Raw genomic sequence first — 18,474 nt, forward strand, 5'->3', positions numbered from 1 at the left:
TTTATTTTCATTTTCTTGACATGGACTGAGAAACAAAAATATCCTTAGTTACATTATTGTTCAGCAATAAAACTTCTATCGTTTACATGTATTAGTTTTTGAAAATACTTCAGTATTTTCTTTAATATTTTAAAATATATCTAAGCTATCTTGCCCCTTGTGCAGTTCCGTATTACTTATATTTCCACATTATATCGTTCCACAGAGCCGAAATGGCATCCTACCCAAGCAAAATGGCGTCCCAAGCGACAAAAACCAGTCTCCGACAACAACAACAACAATCATCATCTATATCTATATCATCTATATCAACATCTCAACAACTTGTACCACCTTCGTTCGTTGAGTCTGAACATCTAACAACATCCGATGGAGTCCTTTCAATTTCTGGACATGGACTGGGAGGGCAAGATGGAGCCTACGTCTCCCTCCTCCCAGCACTCCTCCTATGCTGAGGAGTACAATCTCGAAGACTACGATTTCTGCAATGGTACGTCGAGGAACCCAAGCCAAAATGCTATCAATCACGTCTAATTTGATCCCTGTTTTCTGTTTCCTATTTTAGAAGGCCTTTTCAATAATGCTCTCTTCGATATCGTCGTTGAAACCAAACCGGTCATAAAATCGGACCTCTTGAAAGACACTCCCATAGTTATCGCATTACCTCCGGTGGCAAAAGTCGAGAAAGGTAAGTCGATCAATTTTTTTTATTTAAACCGTATAGAAACCAACAGTTTATACTGAGCTCACGTTCCTGGCTAATCAACACTATTTACGGAAAACTCATTCTTTGAAGCGTTAAACGTTACTGTCTGTGACGCGTCTGGCAACACCTGTAATACAATTATCACTTCTGAAACGTGTTTATTCAAATAAGCATGATTCGTTGAAAAAAAAACATGTTTTGAACACTGATCTCGGCCAAACCAATACTAATGAATGAAAGCTGCCAATCAGTTAAGGCCGGCGCACAATAGATACGTTTTTAGTTTTTTGACAGCTAGCCCATGCATTATCTGTCAAAAAACCCGAAAACATATGCATTGTGCGCCGGCCTTTACTGATCATCATAAGCATGACTAAGCACACTCCAACACTGCGATTTGCGATCACGCCTGTCTGCTGCCAATAATGATTTTTTTTCCTTAAGCCTGGTACGCAGCTGAAAAGAAAACGGAAAAGTAATTTTTGAGGATTTTTCCCAAAAGAAAATTTGACAGCTATAGTCTGCTAAATTTTGAGATATAGGGAGATGTGGTCAAATTGTAAAATCAACACTTATTAGTGTTTATGTTGTTTAAATGCATCCAAAACATCAGTTTTGCAATAAACGCCAACATTACCTAACGGAATAATTGATCAGACCATTATAGCCTGGTACGCAGCTGAAAAGTAATGACGTTTTTACGTGCTACGGGATAGGACACGGAATGCTAAAGAAATTTCTTTTCCTTAGCATTTCTTGACCCAGTACGCAGTTCAAAAGAAATCGGTAAAGGAAAGATCGATTACATTAGTATCGTGATCGACATGAAGGTGGCGCATTCTGAATGCAATTTCACTTTCCTTGCGGAATAATGGTCTGACCAATTATTCCGTTAGGTAATTTTAACGTTTGTTGTAAAAATGATGTTTTGGATGCATTTTAACAACATAAAAATTGATAATTGCTGATTTTAAAATTAGACGACACCTACCTATGATCTCAAAATTTAGCAGACTATAGCTGTCAAATTTTCTTTTGGGAAAAATCCTCAAAAATTACTTTTCCGTTTTCTTTTCAGCTGCGTACTAAGCTTATTCCGCAAGGAAAGTGAAATTGCATTCAGAATGCGCCACCTTCATGTCGATTACGATACTAATGTAATCGATCTTTCCTTTACCGATTTCTTTTGAACTGCGTACTGGGTCAAGAAATGCTAATTAAAAGAAATTTCTTTAGCATTCCGTGTCCTATCCCGTAGCACGTTAAAACGTCATTACTTTTCAGCTGCGTACCAGGCTTTAATCGGATATCATCAAGGCGTTGAATGAAGCAACAGTACAGTAGGGGAACTAGGGGCAAGAAGGTCACCCGGGGCAAGAGTGCCACCCTCAATATATTTTGAAAATGAAATCATTTCAATTTTATCTCACGATGAACCTATGCACGGTATTCCTATGAAGCATTCTAAAAAGTTCTGTCCGAATCGAGGTCGTAAAAAAAAAAAAAATGCAAAAAATAATTTTATGTTGATGCATTGAAAAGCTAGTTTTTTATAAGAATAAGGCATCATAAAATAAGGTTTTCGGTATTTCCAATTTATTTTTTTCACAATTTCTGCATTGAGACATCACTATTGATGGTTGTTTGATACATTAATAACAATAAATTGTTAAATATTTTGTTTAATTAATCAAAAATTATATTCCTAAAAATAAACTTTATACGGGGCAAGAGTGCCACCCCTACATTTATGTATTAAATTGTACAAAAATGTTCAGAAATTAACACAATTCTCGCGTAACATTTGAATAGGGCCTATGATCAAAATGTAAACAAACCGATTTTTGATACCATTCTGTAGTAGCACTGGTAATTAGCTACCAGTCGTATAGGAATGTTCCGCATTATCGATAAAAATCATTAAAAATAGCTTGATTTTAAAAACGGCCGATCCACGAAATGTTTCCAGTCATTCATGCTAAAACGGCCTAACCTCGGGCCTAACATATATTTTTTTCGTTCGATGAGGTTCCATTCATAAGCCTAGCGACGTAGAAGGGCCGATGATTGAAAAAATTCAAATCAAAGCTAGGCCCTACTGCTTGAGGCAGGGCCGATGATTTATTTGACGTTAAGAAAAGGCTTAGCAAAGGGCCTACAATTTATGATGAGAAGCACAACGGCTTAACAAAAAGGGCCTAACCATTTAAAGATTCACAAAAAGGCTTATTACTGTGATATTAATTTTTTATAGATTTTCATGTATTTTTGAAAACGTTTCGCATGTTTTGGATGTTGTGTACTGAGATATAGTTACTATTGTTATTGTGAACAATATTAATGCCTAAAATACTTCAATTTATTTATTTAGGAATTAAATACTGGCGGAAAAATTTACAATTCATTTTCTGGATTGTTTACATTTTGGACATAGGCCCTTTTCAAATGTTACGCGAGAATTGGGCATTTATGTTTCCAATATACATTGTTTTCGTGAAATTTTGGAAAACAAACTGTATAAAATAGTATCAAAAATAGTTTCCATTTCTTTGACGCACATGGTTTATATGTTTTAGATATAAAAAAATATATCGTTAAGTCAATATTTTAGTGGAATAAACAATAAAAGCAGTTGCTGTCAATTGGCAAATCAAAGTTGGCGCTCGTGGAGAATAGAAGAACTATAAAAGTGATGATGGTTTCAAAATTTTCCACGGGGAAGTATACGAGTGCAATCTTAAAATGCTTTTATTTTGCAAATGGAACATTTTATTTAAATCTGGTTGCTGCTACAGTGGTAGAAAAGCTCAAATCTATGTGTACACCTAAAAATCTGAAAAGAAATGAATTTTTCTATATTATTTGTTTATTGAGTAGTCCTTAAGTTTTCTACTAACATAGCACCAACCAGATTTAAATAAAATGCTCCATTTGCAAAATAAAAGCATTTTAAGATTGCACTCGTATACTTCCCCGTGGAAAATTTTGAAACCATCATCACTTTTATAGTTCTTCTATTCTCCACGAGTACCAACTTTGATTTGCCAATAGTAATTTGTTGTTTAGAAATGAACATTTATCAGTTTCACTTCATTTTAGACATATGGTCTTTTTGCCCCATAAGAGTGGCCCTCTTGGCCCGTAGCATTTTTTAGAGCAGGTTCGACATGACATTTTGAAAAAATCATTAACATTTTTTGATGGGGTTTAATTTTAATTTCAATGATGATACATGGAGACAAGGTTATAAACTTACAATTCGATTCACAAACTCCTATAAATATTCACGGAATCACATATAAAAACGCGCTATCGTTAGGGTGACCTTCTTGCCCCTAGTTCCCCTACGTATATTATACACTAATAAAATACGACACATTTTTATTAACGAATTTCCATGTGAAATTCCACATGATTTTCATGTGACCACACATAAACAGAATCCACCCAGAAGCACACATGAAATGTATGAGTCAAATGAATAGTATGCGTGGTTACACATGACTTTTATGTGTACACATATTAAGTATGTGTCCGACACATAGATATCATTTGTTGATCACATTGCAAAAAATCATGTGTGGGACACATAAAAACAATCTTTGAAATTTTATCAGTGTACGGTTTTATGGAAAATTATGTCCAAAGTCAAATTCAGAGGTTTTCGAGGCTCGATGTCAATCATACAAGGTCTGGAACAACAGGCAGCTTGCTGGTGTTAGAAGCAAAAATGTTGTGAACATTGCTGAGCAAGCGAATGTCGATGTCACGGCAGCACAACATTCCATACTGCGAATGACAGACGTGTCGTCACAGGAAACGGCTGTTTCGTGTAAAAAGATAAACATTGCGATGAAATACGAACACCACTAAACATTTACACATTTCACTAATACCAATAAGCCGGTTGGGCCAGACCTTGTATAATTGACATCGTTCGAGGGTAGGCTTAAGAACTTCCAAGGTAAACGAAGGAATTCCAACAGTAGTTAGAAGGTTCCAGAGTACACTTTGTGAATGGAAACTATTGACAATAATATATTGACCTCTCAACATAAGAATATCAGTGTTTTAAAGTCTTTCAGAAAAAGCCTAAATCTTAACAAAAAAAACGTTAGCTGTTACGTTCGAGGCACGAATGAGATTGACGTAGAGCAGCTTTGAATTTATTATTGTTCCTTCATTCAAGCATCATTTCAAAACAATGATACATAGGGTAAATGATGGCTTCGGCACCGAACTGTTTTCGGTAACCAAAATTTAAACGATAATTTCGCTGTAATTTCTCGCCTGAACACTTCGCTAAATGTATTTAAACAATTCTTTAGTCTTTCAGCTTCAATATGTTTACATTTTTACGACTGAGCAAAGGTTTTCCCTAGGGTGGGAAACGGATTCGAAACTCAAATGTCATTAGTCAAAAATTTTGCACTGCTCTTGAACCTTAAGTTCTTCCATAACACTTGAACTGCACAGGTGTCTTGTATTGAACTGTGACGGTTGATTCTTCGTTATCAAACTTTGACTATAGAGTAGTGCATAGAATGCAAGCTAACTAAAATTCAGTTATTTGTTTCTATGTATTTTGTTTTAAGCGATCTACAGCGAATTGCTTTAAGACATGGCGCACAGTGGGACGAAATCAAAAATAGTGGGACATGGCTATTTGCGACGAAACTATTGAGTGTAGCATTTTGATGAGTCTTCATTTTTTGAGAACTTTAATTGAGAAGTGAACATTTTTGATTAAGGGAGGTATACACTAAGATAAAAAAAAATAACTTTGTTATGTCTTGTTGAAATTGATGAATATCTATGAATACATTGTAGATGAAGTCATTTTAAGAAACTTTGTCCAAGACGTGCATTTTCTATCTCTCAAGTGGACGAAGTTATAGGGTGAAAATGGAGTACTAACGCTAGTACCCCCTTAGAAACCGCTTTTCTACCATAACTGTTTGGTTTGAATAATTTTTAATTTTTTTCAATGTTCTACAAAAATATAAGTGCTCTAAAAATGCACATATTTGATCAATGAAGCAAATCGCTACCTCTTCATGTAAAGGATTTACAAACGTATTTATTATTTTTCAACACTAATTTTAAAGGGGTGTATCTTGCAGGTATTAGCAGGAGATCACCGACATATTAATGTTAATCTCATTTCATATTTTTTGCACAAGGTAGACGTATTGTAGAGCAATTCTGCTGAACACATTATCTGATTATCTCTAAGGGCCCATGCATTAATTATGTCATGCCAAATCGAGGAAAAATGTACCCCTCCCCCCTATCGTCACGTTTTTCCTATACCTAATGCATTGCTTGTTACAAAATCATAGACTCACCTCCCCCTTAGAGCGTGACATAATATATGCATCAGCCCTAATCGGATATTTCTGTTAAGGGCAGGGAAATAACCGGGAAAAAAACGGGAATTGAAAAATTGGATTTGAATGGACAAGCTGGGTGTTTTCTTTAGATTGTCGTCAACTTTTTTCAAAGAATATGTAGAGTTAACTACCCCATTTCCGGCCTATTAAGCACACCCCGCACTTTGTCTTTCTTAATCTAGCGCAGTTTAGCACCAAACGGAACGTTATTATTACTGATGGCTTCCAAATTAATTTACCTTTCCGTACGTACGGTACCGTAAGATTTGATAAAGAGAAATCAATAGTTGAGATATCCATTAATTTACCTTTCCGTACGTACCGTAAGATTTGATAAAGAGTCAAAAGTCTAACACTGCTTCTTGACGCCAAACTCGGCCTAACGCATTGAAACGCCAATGAATTTGTTTTTGAGAATAATGGGTGCAAACCGTCATATCACGCGTTCTCATTGACTTCGTTCGGCAGCTTATTAACTAAAGTATCTTACCAACATAATTGACTTGTTAACTCTGAAATCATGGATTTATTTGAAGTTGTCTGCTCGATGCGATTAGGCCGAATGCGTATTATTTCAACTTTTCTTAATTTATGTATGGGGGTTTTTATGATTTTTTGATTGCCAATGGAACAGTGCCACCTGTGTGAAAAATAGCCTTGACTTAATGGTTAATTATTGCACACCCATAACATATAGCTAAATGCATCGTCGGATTACATTTTTCACCAAGAATGATCGTTTGTGGCGGTAAGGTCCAATCGGCATTATCCTCGGATTAAATCTCGATCAAGAATGTCCGGCTGCTTTGATGTCGACATCAGATTTAACCCTCCGTTACTCGCGCTGTTGTTCTTTGTACAACACATATGAGTTTTCCATTGCCATTTTGTTGCTGAGTTACTATTCGATCTGAAACCAACAAGTATTCCTCAAAAAACTTGTTTTGATCTAAATAAGCTAAACTTTGATTACAGTAAACACCTAAAAAATGCGGATAATTGGGAAAATGTAAATGGAAACCGCGTAAACTGTAGCCATACTACGTGGGATTTGACTTAATTGATTTCAACATTGAATATATCGAGATCCTGACCACATAGAAAGTTACTGTCTACGACAAAGTTGTTTAGGAGATCATAGCCTTGTCGCTTGTGGACAGTAGTTCAGAATTTTCTAACTACGTAGCGCTAGTATCCACGTGAAATTCTCATATAAAATATCTCGAGTTCTCAACCAGATAGAAAGGTACTGTCTTCGGCATAGTTGTTCAGGAGGTCAAGGCTTTTTTGCAGGTTGACAGTAGTTCAGAGTTTACTTACTTTGCAGCGCTACTATACATGTGAAACTCTTGCATATAAAATATCTCTAGATACTGACCAGATAGACAGTTAATGTATTCGGCAAAGTTTTTCAGGAAGTCAAGATCTTTTTGTTGGGTTACAATATTTCAGAATTTTCTCACTATGCGGTGGTAGTATATGCGTGCCTTTCTCGCATATTCAATAGTTCGAGATCTTGATCAGCTAGAAAGTTTCTGTCTTCGGCAAAGTTGTTTAGGGGGTCAAGACTTTTTGACTGGTGAACAGTAGTTAAGAATTTCCTCACCACGTGGTGTTAGTATACATGTACACTTCTCGCATATGCTATATCTCGAGATCCTGATCACGTCCTGATACTCGAGATATTTTACATGCGAGAATTTCACGTGTAAACTAATGCCACGTAGTTTGAAAATTCTAAACTATTGTGCACCAAGCAATTGGCATTGACCTCATGAACAACTTTTTCGAAGACAGTAATTTTCAACCTGTTCAGAATCTCGAGCTTACTTCTTCTTTTCCTTTATTTAACGTCCGTCTCTGTTCCGCAATCTAGTGCCAATCACCGACGGACATCGATTGTCATCCATTGACGGCAATCGAATGTGCAGGAAGGCAGCTTCCACACCTGCGTAGGATATCGCACCCATTCACAACAACAGCCATGGGCCGGGACCAACGGCTTTACTTCCCTTCCGAAGGAAGACGTGACCAGAGATTTCTATGCCTCAGAAAATCCCACCGACCTCGGCTGGGATTGAACCCATACCCATTGGGGTGAGAAAGCAGTCACGCTTACCACTACACCACCGGCGCCGGCTAATCTCGAGCTTAGTATACGCAAGAATTGTACACGTTTACTAGCGCCTTATGGTGAGAAAATTCTGGGCTACTGTCCACCAGCCAAAAAGTCGTTTGCCGAAGACAGTAACTTTCTATCTGCTCAGGATCTCGAGCTATTGTATATGCGAGAATTGAATGTGTATACTAGCACTACTCCACCAACGAAAAGATCTTGACGTCCTGAAAAACTTTGCCGAAGACAGTAACTTTCTATCTGGTCAGGATCTCGAGATTTTCTATGTTGTAACCAATTAAGCCAAATTCCACGTAGTACGGACACCGTTTACGCGGTTTCCATTCCCGTTTTCTCTATTATCCGCATTTTTTGGGAGTTAATTGTGATAAAAGTTTAGCTTTTTTTAGTTAAAACCAAGTTTTTAAGGTTTACCCGTTGGTTTCATATCGATTGGTAGCTCGGCTGCAAAATAGCAATAGAAAACTCACACTTTTGTATAAAGTACAACGCGCGAGTACTCGCGTTACAAACGTTGGCGCGAGTAACGGAGGGTTAATCAACACAGCTCTAAACAAACCTTTTGCAGATCATCCAAACAGGGACGGGATTAAAAGTTAATCCGAGTTGCAGCTTACCGCCATTAGTGATTCTTTTAGATGATTAATCATATCTTTTCGGTATATTGTACTAACGATATCAGTTGTTTTATTGCTTTTATTGAACCGGTAAAAATCGATGCAAAATATACGCTGCAGCTGTTTTATACGAAACGTTGCATACCTCTAGGCGTTATACCCATAGACAATATTCCAGGAATGAGAGTCCAAATGTGATGCAATTATTGAACATTAATATTTTTCCTGTAAATTTTTCATTGTTTTTTTTTAACTAGTTCGTTTATTTGCTAGGCTCAGTTGTGTGTGACACTTTGCGGAGCCAAAAATCCATAATTTTTTAATTAACATTTTAAACAGCAGTACTCTAGGTTAGTATTGGATACCAATTACTCGTGGCGGGCTCGAGGTTAATGGGTAACAATTTCGATTGGAAGGAGCTAGGAAGGAAACAGGTTTCTGAAGCCTGCTACTCTCGAACGGTTGATCAAATGCTGGCTGGGGCGACTTACATCCAGACATTTGAACCACGCTTTCGAAGAAACATTTGGAGTAATGGAATGTAACCACCGCCCAATCTTACATTGTTGATAGACGTATTGCAATTGATCGACCAACATTTTCCTGTAAATATTACTCAATTTAATTTTATTTTGAGCTAGTAATTGCTTATTTTACAACAGAGCTTTAACTGAAAAATGAAGAAATCGCCTGAAATCATATTTGGGAAATATTGGCTTCGGCAATACCTTAACCTATTATCGTCAGGGGTGTAAACAACGTCCTTGAGAGCTCAATTTTGGCATGTGGATACACTGTGTTTCAGAGCATGGTCAAATTTGAGTGCTCTAGGACTTTGTTTACCCCCTGACGATAATAGGTTAAGGTATTGCCGAAGCCGACATGTATGTCCCCTCCCTAATAAAATAATTATAAGAAAGAACTTACACAACGTGTTCGAGGTATCATTCAAACCATCCGGGTTACCGTTCGTATATATACCGTTCGGGATGCACAATGTCAAAAATAGTTAAAATATGTTTTATCATACTGAGTATCAAAAACACATGTTTTATAATTCAACAATTGATCACTGATTAGCATGCCACTATGACCGGTCATGGATAAATGCTATACAGTAAAAAATGTGAAGTGTGTAACCGTTTGGTCCCAAGTCCATAGGTTTTTGTTTTATATTGGTTGTTTTCGGAGCCCTCACGTGTCTTATGCGTAAACAGAAGGCACAGCAGCGATAGGGTTATTTTACTGCAGCAAAAAAAAACTGTAACTGTTACAAGTTGCGAGAGGCAGCATAATGGAAGATTCTGGAGCTTGAAAAAAGTTGAAAATTCGTTAAAACTATTAAGGAGATTTTAACTAGAATATATTTTAGAGATAGCAACAAGGTATGTCAGAGAATAATTGCACAGGAGTTTTTGGAAGAACTCTAATGGCAGTAAGCTCCAACTCGGATTAACTTTTAATACCGACTCTGTTTGATCTGCAAAGTGTTTGCTTAGAGTCGTTTTGATTACCTCTGTTGACGGCATCAAAGCAGTTGGACATTCTTGATTAGGATTTAATCCGAGGATAATACCGGTTGGAGCTTACCCCACCATAAGAGAGATTAAACTAGTTCAAAGTACAATTTTGAGTTGGTTCTGTGGGGAATTCCAAAACTAATGTAATTAGGATTACACATCCATTTCTATTTTTTTTGTTAATTACTTTATTTGTACAGGCTAAATCGAATAAACTTTAAAGAGCCAAGTTATCATTTTCGTTATACATTATAAATGTCTAAAATCTAAAATTAAAGGATTTGACCGATTACTCGCGGTCTTCTCGAGGTTAGTGGATGACAATTGTATGGATTGGGGGAGGGAGGTAAATATCGCCTTTCATAGCGCCCACCTAGCAAGCGAGTCAGCCTTCTCATTGCCCGGAATCGAGCAATGAGATGGGACCCATGTAAAAGTGATGACCAATGATCTTAAAGATAAAGCACTTAGAAGCTCTCGTATTTTCATGAGAAAATACGAGAAGTGCTTTACCATCGAGTGCCTCATCGAGCGAATAGCCTGGACAGAACTGAGACTATCCGAAAAAATAAAATAATGATCTGGTGCTAGTGAGGCGATAGTTTCTAGCGTATAATGTATTGCCGCCAGCTCGGCAAAATATATGGAACAAGGAGCATGAAGCATTTGAGAGGCGCTATGAAATTCGTTATAAGTACCAAAACCAGCGGACGCCTCTATTAGTGATCCATCTGTGAAGAACGTTCTTGTCGAATCAATTTGGCCAAACTTTGCAGCGAAAATTGACGGAACAATCATGGAACGATGATGTTCTGGGATTCCGCGAATCTCTTGCGTCATAGATAAATCAAAACTAACTGAATTGCCGAAGTCGGAGAAGCATACACGATGAGGATTATGATGTGAAGGGCTGACATCCTGTGTTATGTACACGTAGTACAATGACATAAAACGAGTTTGAGGGTTTAGATCAAGAAGCTTCGATTACCAGTGGGTTCATAACTTCACAACGGGTGAGGTGCCTGAGGGACAATTCCGAAAACCGATCCGAGAGTGGCAACATGCCCACCAACACTTCAAGACTCATCGTATGAGTCGAGTGCATGTATCCTAACGCGATACGAAGACAACGATACTGGATGTGTTCCAGTTTGATGATATGTGTTTTAGGCGCCGACTGGAAGCAAAAACTACCGTACTCAAAAACCGATAAAATCGTTGTCCGGTACAACGTTAGAACGTCTTGCGGATGAGCTCCCCACCACGTTCCGGTAATTGTTCGGAGAAAATTGATCCTTTGTTGGCATTTTCGTCTGAGATACTCAATGTGGGATCCAGGTGCATTTTAAATCGAACAGACCCCAAGATATTTGAAAGACATGGAATGAGTGATCGATTTACCCAAAAGTTGAAGCTTCGGTTGTGCTGGATCCACTCTTTTATGCTTCCTAGAAAAAAACGACCAACTCAGTTTTCTCCGTGGAGAATTCGATACCTAGCTGGATAGCCCAAGTAGACAAATTGTCTAAGGTATCCTGTAAGGGTCCTTGCAGGTCGACCCCTTTGGGCTCTGTCATAGATACTACGCCGTCATCAGCAAGTTGGCTCAACGTGCAGATGCCATTTAGACAATTGTCAATTTCTCTGACGTAGAATTTATACAAAAGGTGGCTTAAACATGAGCCCTGGGGGAGACCCATGTAACTAAATGGAGAAGCTGTAGAGTTTCCATGAGAAATTAATGGAAAAAGACCACAAGCGTGGAGTTTGTCTGAAAGGACTTCAACCGATACTGAATCAAAAGCCCCTTTAATATCTAAGAATACAGAAGCAATTTGCTCTTTTTTAGCAAAAGCCAACTGAATTTCTGTGGAAATCACCATGAGACAGTCGTTCGTTCCCTTGTCCCTACGGAAACCAAATTGAGTATCTGTGAGTAGGTGGTTCATATCAACCCATTTGTCCAGGCGAAAAAGGATCATTTTCTCCAATAATTTTCGAATGCACGATAATTTTTGCAATGGGACGATACGAGTTATGATCTGACGTGGGTTTTTCACCCGCCTCCAATCATCCGGAACAATATTGAGCTTCAGTAACTGACAAACCAAGTTCAACATGCGCCTCTTAGTCTGGGAGGTTCTACAACAAGTTGAACCTGATTCTATCAGCCCCCGGAGCCGAATTGCCACACGAGAGGAGCTCGAGTGAGAGCTCCAGCACTGAAAGAGGCTGGCTGATCTCGTCTACCGAATTCGTCGTTTCGCGCGGAATCAGGACATACTTTTCGCGCGAAGTTGAGAATCCAACTATTCGAGTACTCCTCGCTCTCGTTGTTTGAAGACCGGTTACGCATCCTTCGCGCCATGTTCCATAGCGTATTCATCAACGTTTCGCTCGATAATCCGTCCACGAATTGCCGCCAGTATCCGCGTTTATTGGCTTTGATGAGGCTCTTGAGTTCGCGTTCAAGAGCCGAGTACACTTCGAAATGCACGGGTGTTCCACGTTTTCGGAAAAGCTTAAACGCGTCGGACTTTTTACGATAAACCTCAGTGCATTGCTGGTCCCACCATATCCATTTCTAATGAATATTCTAAATAAGTTCTGAGAAGAGTGTTAAGAGAGTTCTGATGAGAACTCCATGGAAATTTCTAGTGTGTTAAATTCTGAGGACATTGGAAAGGTAATTTCAAGTGAATTCTAAACAATGTTTCAAGGTAATTCCATAAAAATCCAAGAGTTTAGAATTTTTAGGGTATAATTCAAAAAGAATTCTGAGAAACGTTTAATGGAAATTCCGAGGATAGTTCTAAGGGTATCTTAAGAAGAATTTCTATAAAATTCTTGGCAGAATTTCAGGTGAATGTTTATATGATTTGGACTCTAAGATAATTCTGAACAGATTTTCAAGGCAATCCTGTGATGGACATTTTAAGAGAATTGAAGTGAATTTAAATAGATTTATTGAAGGATTTTGAAAGTTCTTGAAAAACGTTATTTTTACCTTTTGTATGCTTACCGATGTAAACTCATATCTATTTTATTCGAATTTTTATCCATTTTCTCCGCACTTCTGACAGAATGTACTTTTTCTACTAGCTTCTACTAATGACAGTTGGGAGAGTTTTAATTAATGCTTTTCATTCAAATCAAATTAAAAATCATGTGATTCACACATTTCGGATTTCGGACTTTTGGCCAACTTTGGCAGCACTACTGACTGTATAACTATGTTCTAGGCCATTCTGATGGCTACAGAAGCGGTCGCTCCATGCCATAAAATGTTGTTTTCAAGGACAAGCGTGTATGTATATTTTTAACTTAATACCTTATACGAAATGAGAGATCGTAGGTTTTCGGCATTCGTCGGATATGTAAGAATTTAGTTGTTTATCTTCTGGCCTAGACTAGAACTGCATTCATCGGTATCTCTCATTCATCTTCCTTAACCCACTAATCAGCTTTGATTGTGTTCCATCCATTCTCGTCTGCGTTAAACATCGACAACTGGATTGCACCAGCTTTAGTCAACCAAACCGGTTACGGCTATAAATAATAATAAAAAAAAAATCCACCTGAAGATAACGTTCACGGGTTGTCGACACCGAGAAGTCGCTTTGATTGAATCCAGGGAAAGTTACAGAAATCGATAATTTTGGCCGGTGCATTCAGTGAGGTACGTCTACTTGGCCATTCCAAACCAATAAAGGTTAATCGTTTCATACTCTACGGAGCACAGAATTCACGTGATGGCTTCATGGTTGGCACCTTGATTTTTGCACTGCTATCGCTCTCTTCAGCTACAGTCTGAACTGGTTTCTTCCAGTTACCTATTATATTTTGGGATTCCACTCAACCTCAAAACCAACACTCTATCTGGAGCACCTTGCCCCGACGCGGCCAAAAGTAGCTCAAATTCGCGGGCGATCATTGATCGAAAGCAAAAATAAGAACAAAATAAAATAACTGACACGGCTGGATACCTGTAAGTTCAAGGTTGGCAATTTATGAATTGATTTTGCTTTCATACCAAGTCACGCTAAGCTATATTTCAAAATCTATCTGCGTCTTCTGGTTTCCTGTTTCCAGTTACTGGTTCTGCGCGTTGTTCATGTGATTTTCCAGAGCGCAGAAATCCCTTTGATAACGTAAAACCCCTCACTTTCAAGGAGCGTATCAGAGGCCGTAACCCATAGGCATATTGATTGTTAATTGAGCACGGAGTCGTTCTTGATCAGTGTGTGGTTGTGACCCGCCCTCGTTTCGTGAAACTCGAAGCTTATAATACTGTTGTGAGCATCTTGCGTATGTATGCGTGAATGCCGATGATGATAAATTGAGCGCTAATCGATTGTTAGTTTAGTTTCCTGGTTGTTTTGGTTGAAAGAGTTTGCGAATTTAAAACACACAATCTACAATTGCTAATATGTGGGTGACCTCAACTAATAAATGGCAGCAATTAATGTTCAAGTCAATTTGCCACCGATCGACGGTTCATTCCAATATTCTTGACGAGTCTGTTACAAATTTATGAAAATGTAAATCTCAGCTACAATAAACCAGTTTCCATCCATGCGAGAACCGTAGGAGTGCTTGATCAGGCTTGAATTTTATGGTAGCTTGGGGTAAACTTGTTCCCCTAAAGCTCAAAATAACAAAATTGTACACTTTCCATAGTTGTTACGAGGTTAGTTTAATCCACCCACGCAACTTAAGAAATAAGGTTTTATTTCACCCCCATTGACGGTAGGTATCTACATATTTTAATCGAGTGTCAACTCTTTTTATTAATTGAAGCGATATCACCCTGCTCCGGTTCCTTTTATGTAAACAAGTTAATTTTATGTGTGTTTTGTGTCGGTATCGATAACCATACGACAGGTCTCTCTGCTGGTTGTTGTAAAACAAAATGACGTCTGTATGCGGTTGAAGGATGAACTGTTGCCGTGGCGAGGCTTAGAGCAATGAAGGGCTACTGTCGAAACTATTCAAATCGAACCGTCAAATAAAATCGCGTGGAACTCATAGAACTCATAACGGTATAAAATGTTTGAGATATTCCGAACGAATTTATAGAATGATTCGGAATTCAGAGATCTCACAAACATTTAGGGTAGGGAGTCGCCGAACGTCCGGTAAAACTTTGACCCTGGTTCACTAAATTTTCATTTCAAAACGCTGTCAGCCTTGTTTAAATGATCGAGTCTTGCCATTGTGCTTCTTTCCTTGCTTTGAAGCCTTAAAATTAAAATTTATTGATCAGTTAAGCTGTTGAAAGATCGATAAACATTACCGAAGTCGGTAATAATTTCAAAGTGTGTAAGCCTATTTGTGCCTGTATAAGCTAATCTGCAGCTAACATTGTTTGTTGGGATTTCTCCTACTCCAGTGATGGCCAAAGTGGAGCTCGCGGGCCGTACGTGGTGCTTTTATCTCTATGATGCAACAACCTCAACTTGAATTTCTTTTAGCATTACGAATGTATGGCCGAAATTGTTAGGAAATACGCAAAATTTATTAATTTATATTTTAATGACCATCGAACATCAAAGCTATTGAAAATATAGGCATGAGCACCACTGCCCTACTCGATGGTGTTTTTGGTTTGCATAGGCGAACTTAAGTTCGCACAAAAAGGGCATTACATGTTTAGTTCACAAAAACTGATAGGCCATTTTCAATTGTTGGTCTATAACTAAATGCCTAGAAAAAGATTAAAATTCAAAGAGAATCTTAGGACGAATTTAATGAATTTTTTGGAGTATTCTGCTGAAAATTTCTGACCTGTTATAATCAATGGGAGTTGGGAGGAAATGCTATACGAATGTCATCAGTGCGATACTTTATTAGGTAGAGAAAGTTCTGAAGATGACAGATTGATAGTTCCGTTAGAGTACGGCAGTATTAAAATTGAATAGAAGTTGAAACTGAGCGAAGGCCAGGTCAAAATGTAGAAAATCCTTAAACTTTCTTCTGCAAATGAAAAAAAAATCCCTTTAGAAATCTTCTTCAGGAAACTCTTAAAATTTACTCTACAATTATCATAGTATTCAAAATATTTTTCTCTCCATATTCTCTTGAAATGTGACCCTTTGGAAATTTACGCTTGGAATATTCCTTAGAATATCCTGGAGTTCATCCTGGAAATCTAAACAGAATCATCTTGGGATTCTCGTCAGGATTTTTTTTTCCAGGAAATACCCTTGAATTCAGCTTAGCATTAGCCCAAAGTATCCTCCCAAAGTTCATTCTATATTCTCTTCAGAATTCAAACGGGTTTCTTCTAAACATTCCGTTGAGATTTTTCTCAAAATTTGACAAGGATTCTTTAAGGAATTTTCTAGCAATTCTTTTATAAATTCCCTTGAAAAATACGTTCTTTGATCTCGAGACTACAGGCCGCATTCCTAAGGGTCAAAAGTTATCCGAAATATTAATCTACAGCAGTGGTTCTCAAACTTTGTTGACTGCGACAGACTTTAAGAAATTCCATAAGCTCGCAAAACTCCAATAATGAATGCAGATATTGTAAGACCAAAATGACCTAAAAAAGTCCAATACAGTGCATGATTACATAAAATCCTAAATCATAATCGCCACGAAGCGTCCAAACTGAGATATTTCGCCAAACAAGTTAAAACGTGTAAAAACGACAAAATTGTACTAGAACGTCAAATTAGTCCAAAAACAGCCTAGAATGCACAAAAAATGGTCGGAAAACACGGATTATCGAAATGCATGAGTAGGTCGGTTGGTTAACCATGTTAACCATACAATTAACATAAAATATAATACATTCACAACAAAGTCTATTGCCAACAACCGCGCTTATTGTTTGTAAATCATACAAGTTAATTTAAAATAGTGTTATTACAATAGATATACGATACGTCCCATATAGGGTAAATGATGGCTTCGGCAGCCATCGACTGTTTTCGGCAACCACAATTTAAACGTTAATTTCGATGTATTTTCTCACTTAAACACTTCACTGAATGTATTTAAACGATTCCTTAGTCTTTCAACTAACATCCTAATACATTTTTACGACTGAGCAAACCTGTTATGCCAGGTGTTTCTTCAAAAGAAACATAAGCACATCAAAATACGGCTGATTTCGAGTTGCCGATAATAGAACAGCTGGTTTACACGCAGTTTAAACGGAAAGCTTGCCGAAGTAAAAGAGGCTGCCGACAATAGTCACACTCACCTGAGAAGTTTGGAGCACCTTAAAAACGTTTTCAAACCGTTTTGGACAGTTTTGTTGATTGGAATGGATAGAATAGCTAGCAGCAGATGAATGTAAACAAACCGACACGTCATATGTGTGCGTGACACTGAGAAAATGCTAATAGAAGTGCGGAAGCTGCTTAGATTGACGAGAATACGTAAATTCCACTAGTATGAATTTTCACCAGTAAAAAAACAATACAATTAATGATAAATGGCTCATGTTTGTTCAGGAAAAAGTGATTTTGTGTATGGTTAAGATACATGACAGCCCCTTGTTCTATTGTAGATTTCCCAATTTACCATAGATCCTATTGTGAAAACAATAAATTCTATGATTATTCTATCGTTGTGGACAATACGATTTATTGTAAATGCAAAAAATCTATTGTATGGTTACAATGCATTTCATTGTACATCTATGGTTCTTTTTTTTAGTGGGATGAGAAGGAATATAACAATAGAGTAGTATTAAAACTAAACATAGTTTGAACCACAAAAATAGCCCCATAATCGACCTGAAAACTCACTAAATATAGTATAAAAAAGTTGGAGGGTGGTGTACAAGACACAACCGCATTGTTGACGTAGGACTACGAAATTTTTTACAGTTCCGACGTTTTCGAAGATGTCGCGCAGCAGGAGAATGCATACGATGATGAGGGTTTCTCAGTTAATGAAAGTGAAACGGAAAAAATTTAACCCACCGATAAGACTACAAATAGAACATAATTTATTTCCCTAACAAATTATTTGATTTTTTAATCATTTTGATGTATTTAGTGACAAATTGAATGGGTGAATCATGGGTTACTCTATATAAATTCTATTCTAACTCTTTACTGAAATGAACTTAGTGGCCCTGAAA

General features: G+C 37.5%; 1 protein-coding gene across 2 annotated transcripts in view; it reads left to right on the forward strand.

The window, feature by feature from the left end:
* The first annotated feature begins 348 nt into the window (after positions 1–348).
* Positions 349–18,474, forward strand: part of crc (bZIP transcription factor crc) — a 195,512-nt gene continuing 177,386 nt past the window's right edge. For both annotated transcript variants that reach the window (XR_010517523.1, XM_065219774.1), the window contains exons 1-2: positions 349–490; positions 566–688. Coding sequence is in view for 1 of the 2 variants with exons in the window: in XM_065219774.1 (XP_065075846.1) it covers positions 370–490; positions 566–688 (244 nt within the window). In the remaining variant the exon portion in view is untranslated. The remainder of the gene's footprint in view (positions 491–565; positions 689–18,474) is intronic.

Source organism: Ochlerotatus camptorhynchus, unplaced genomic scaffold (genome assembly GCF_037179485.1).
Source record: "Ochlerotatus camptorhynchus isolate MF236.1 unplaced genomic scaffold, CSIRO-AGI_Acam_v1.1 ptg000111l, whole genome shotgun sequence".
NCBI lineage: Eukaryota > Metazoa > Arthropoda > Insecta > Diptera > Culicidae > Ochlerotatus > Ochlerotatus camptorhynchus.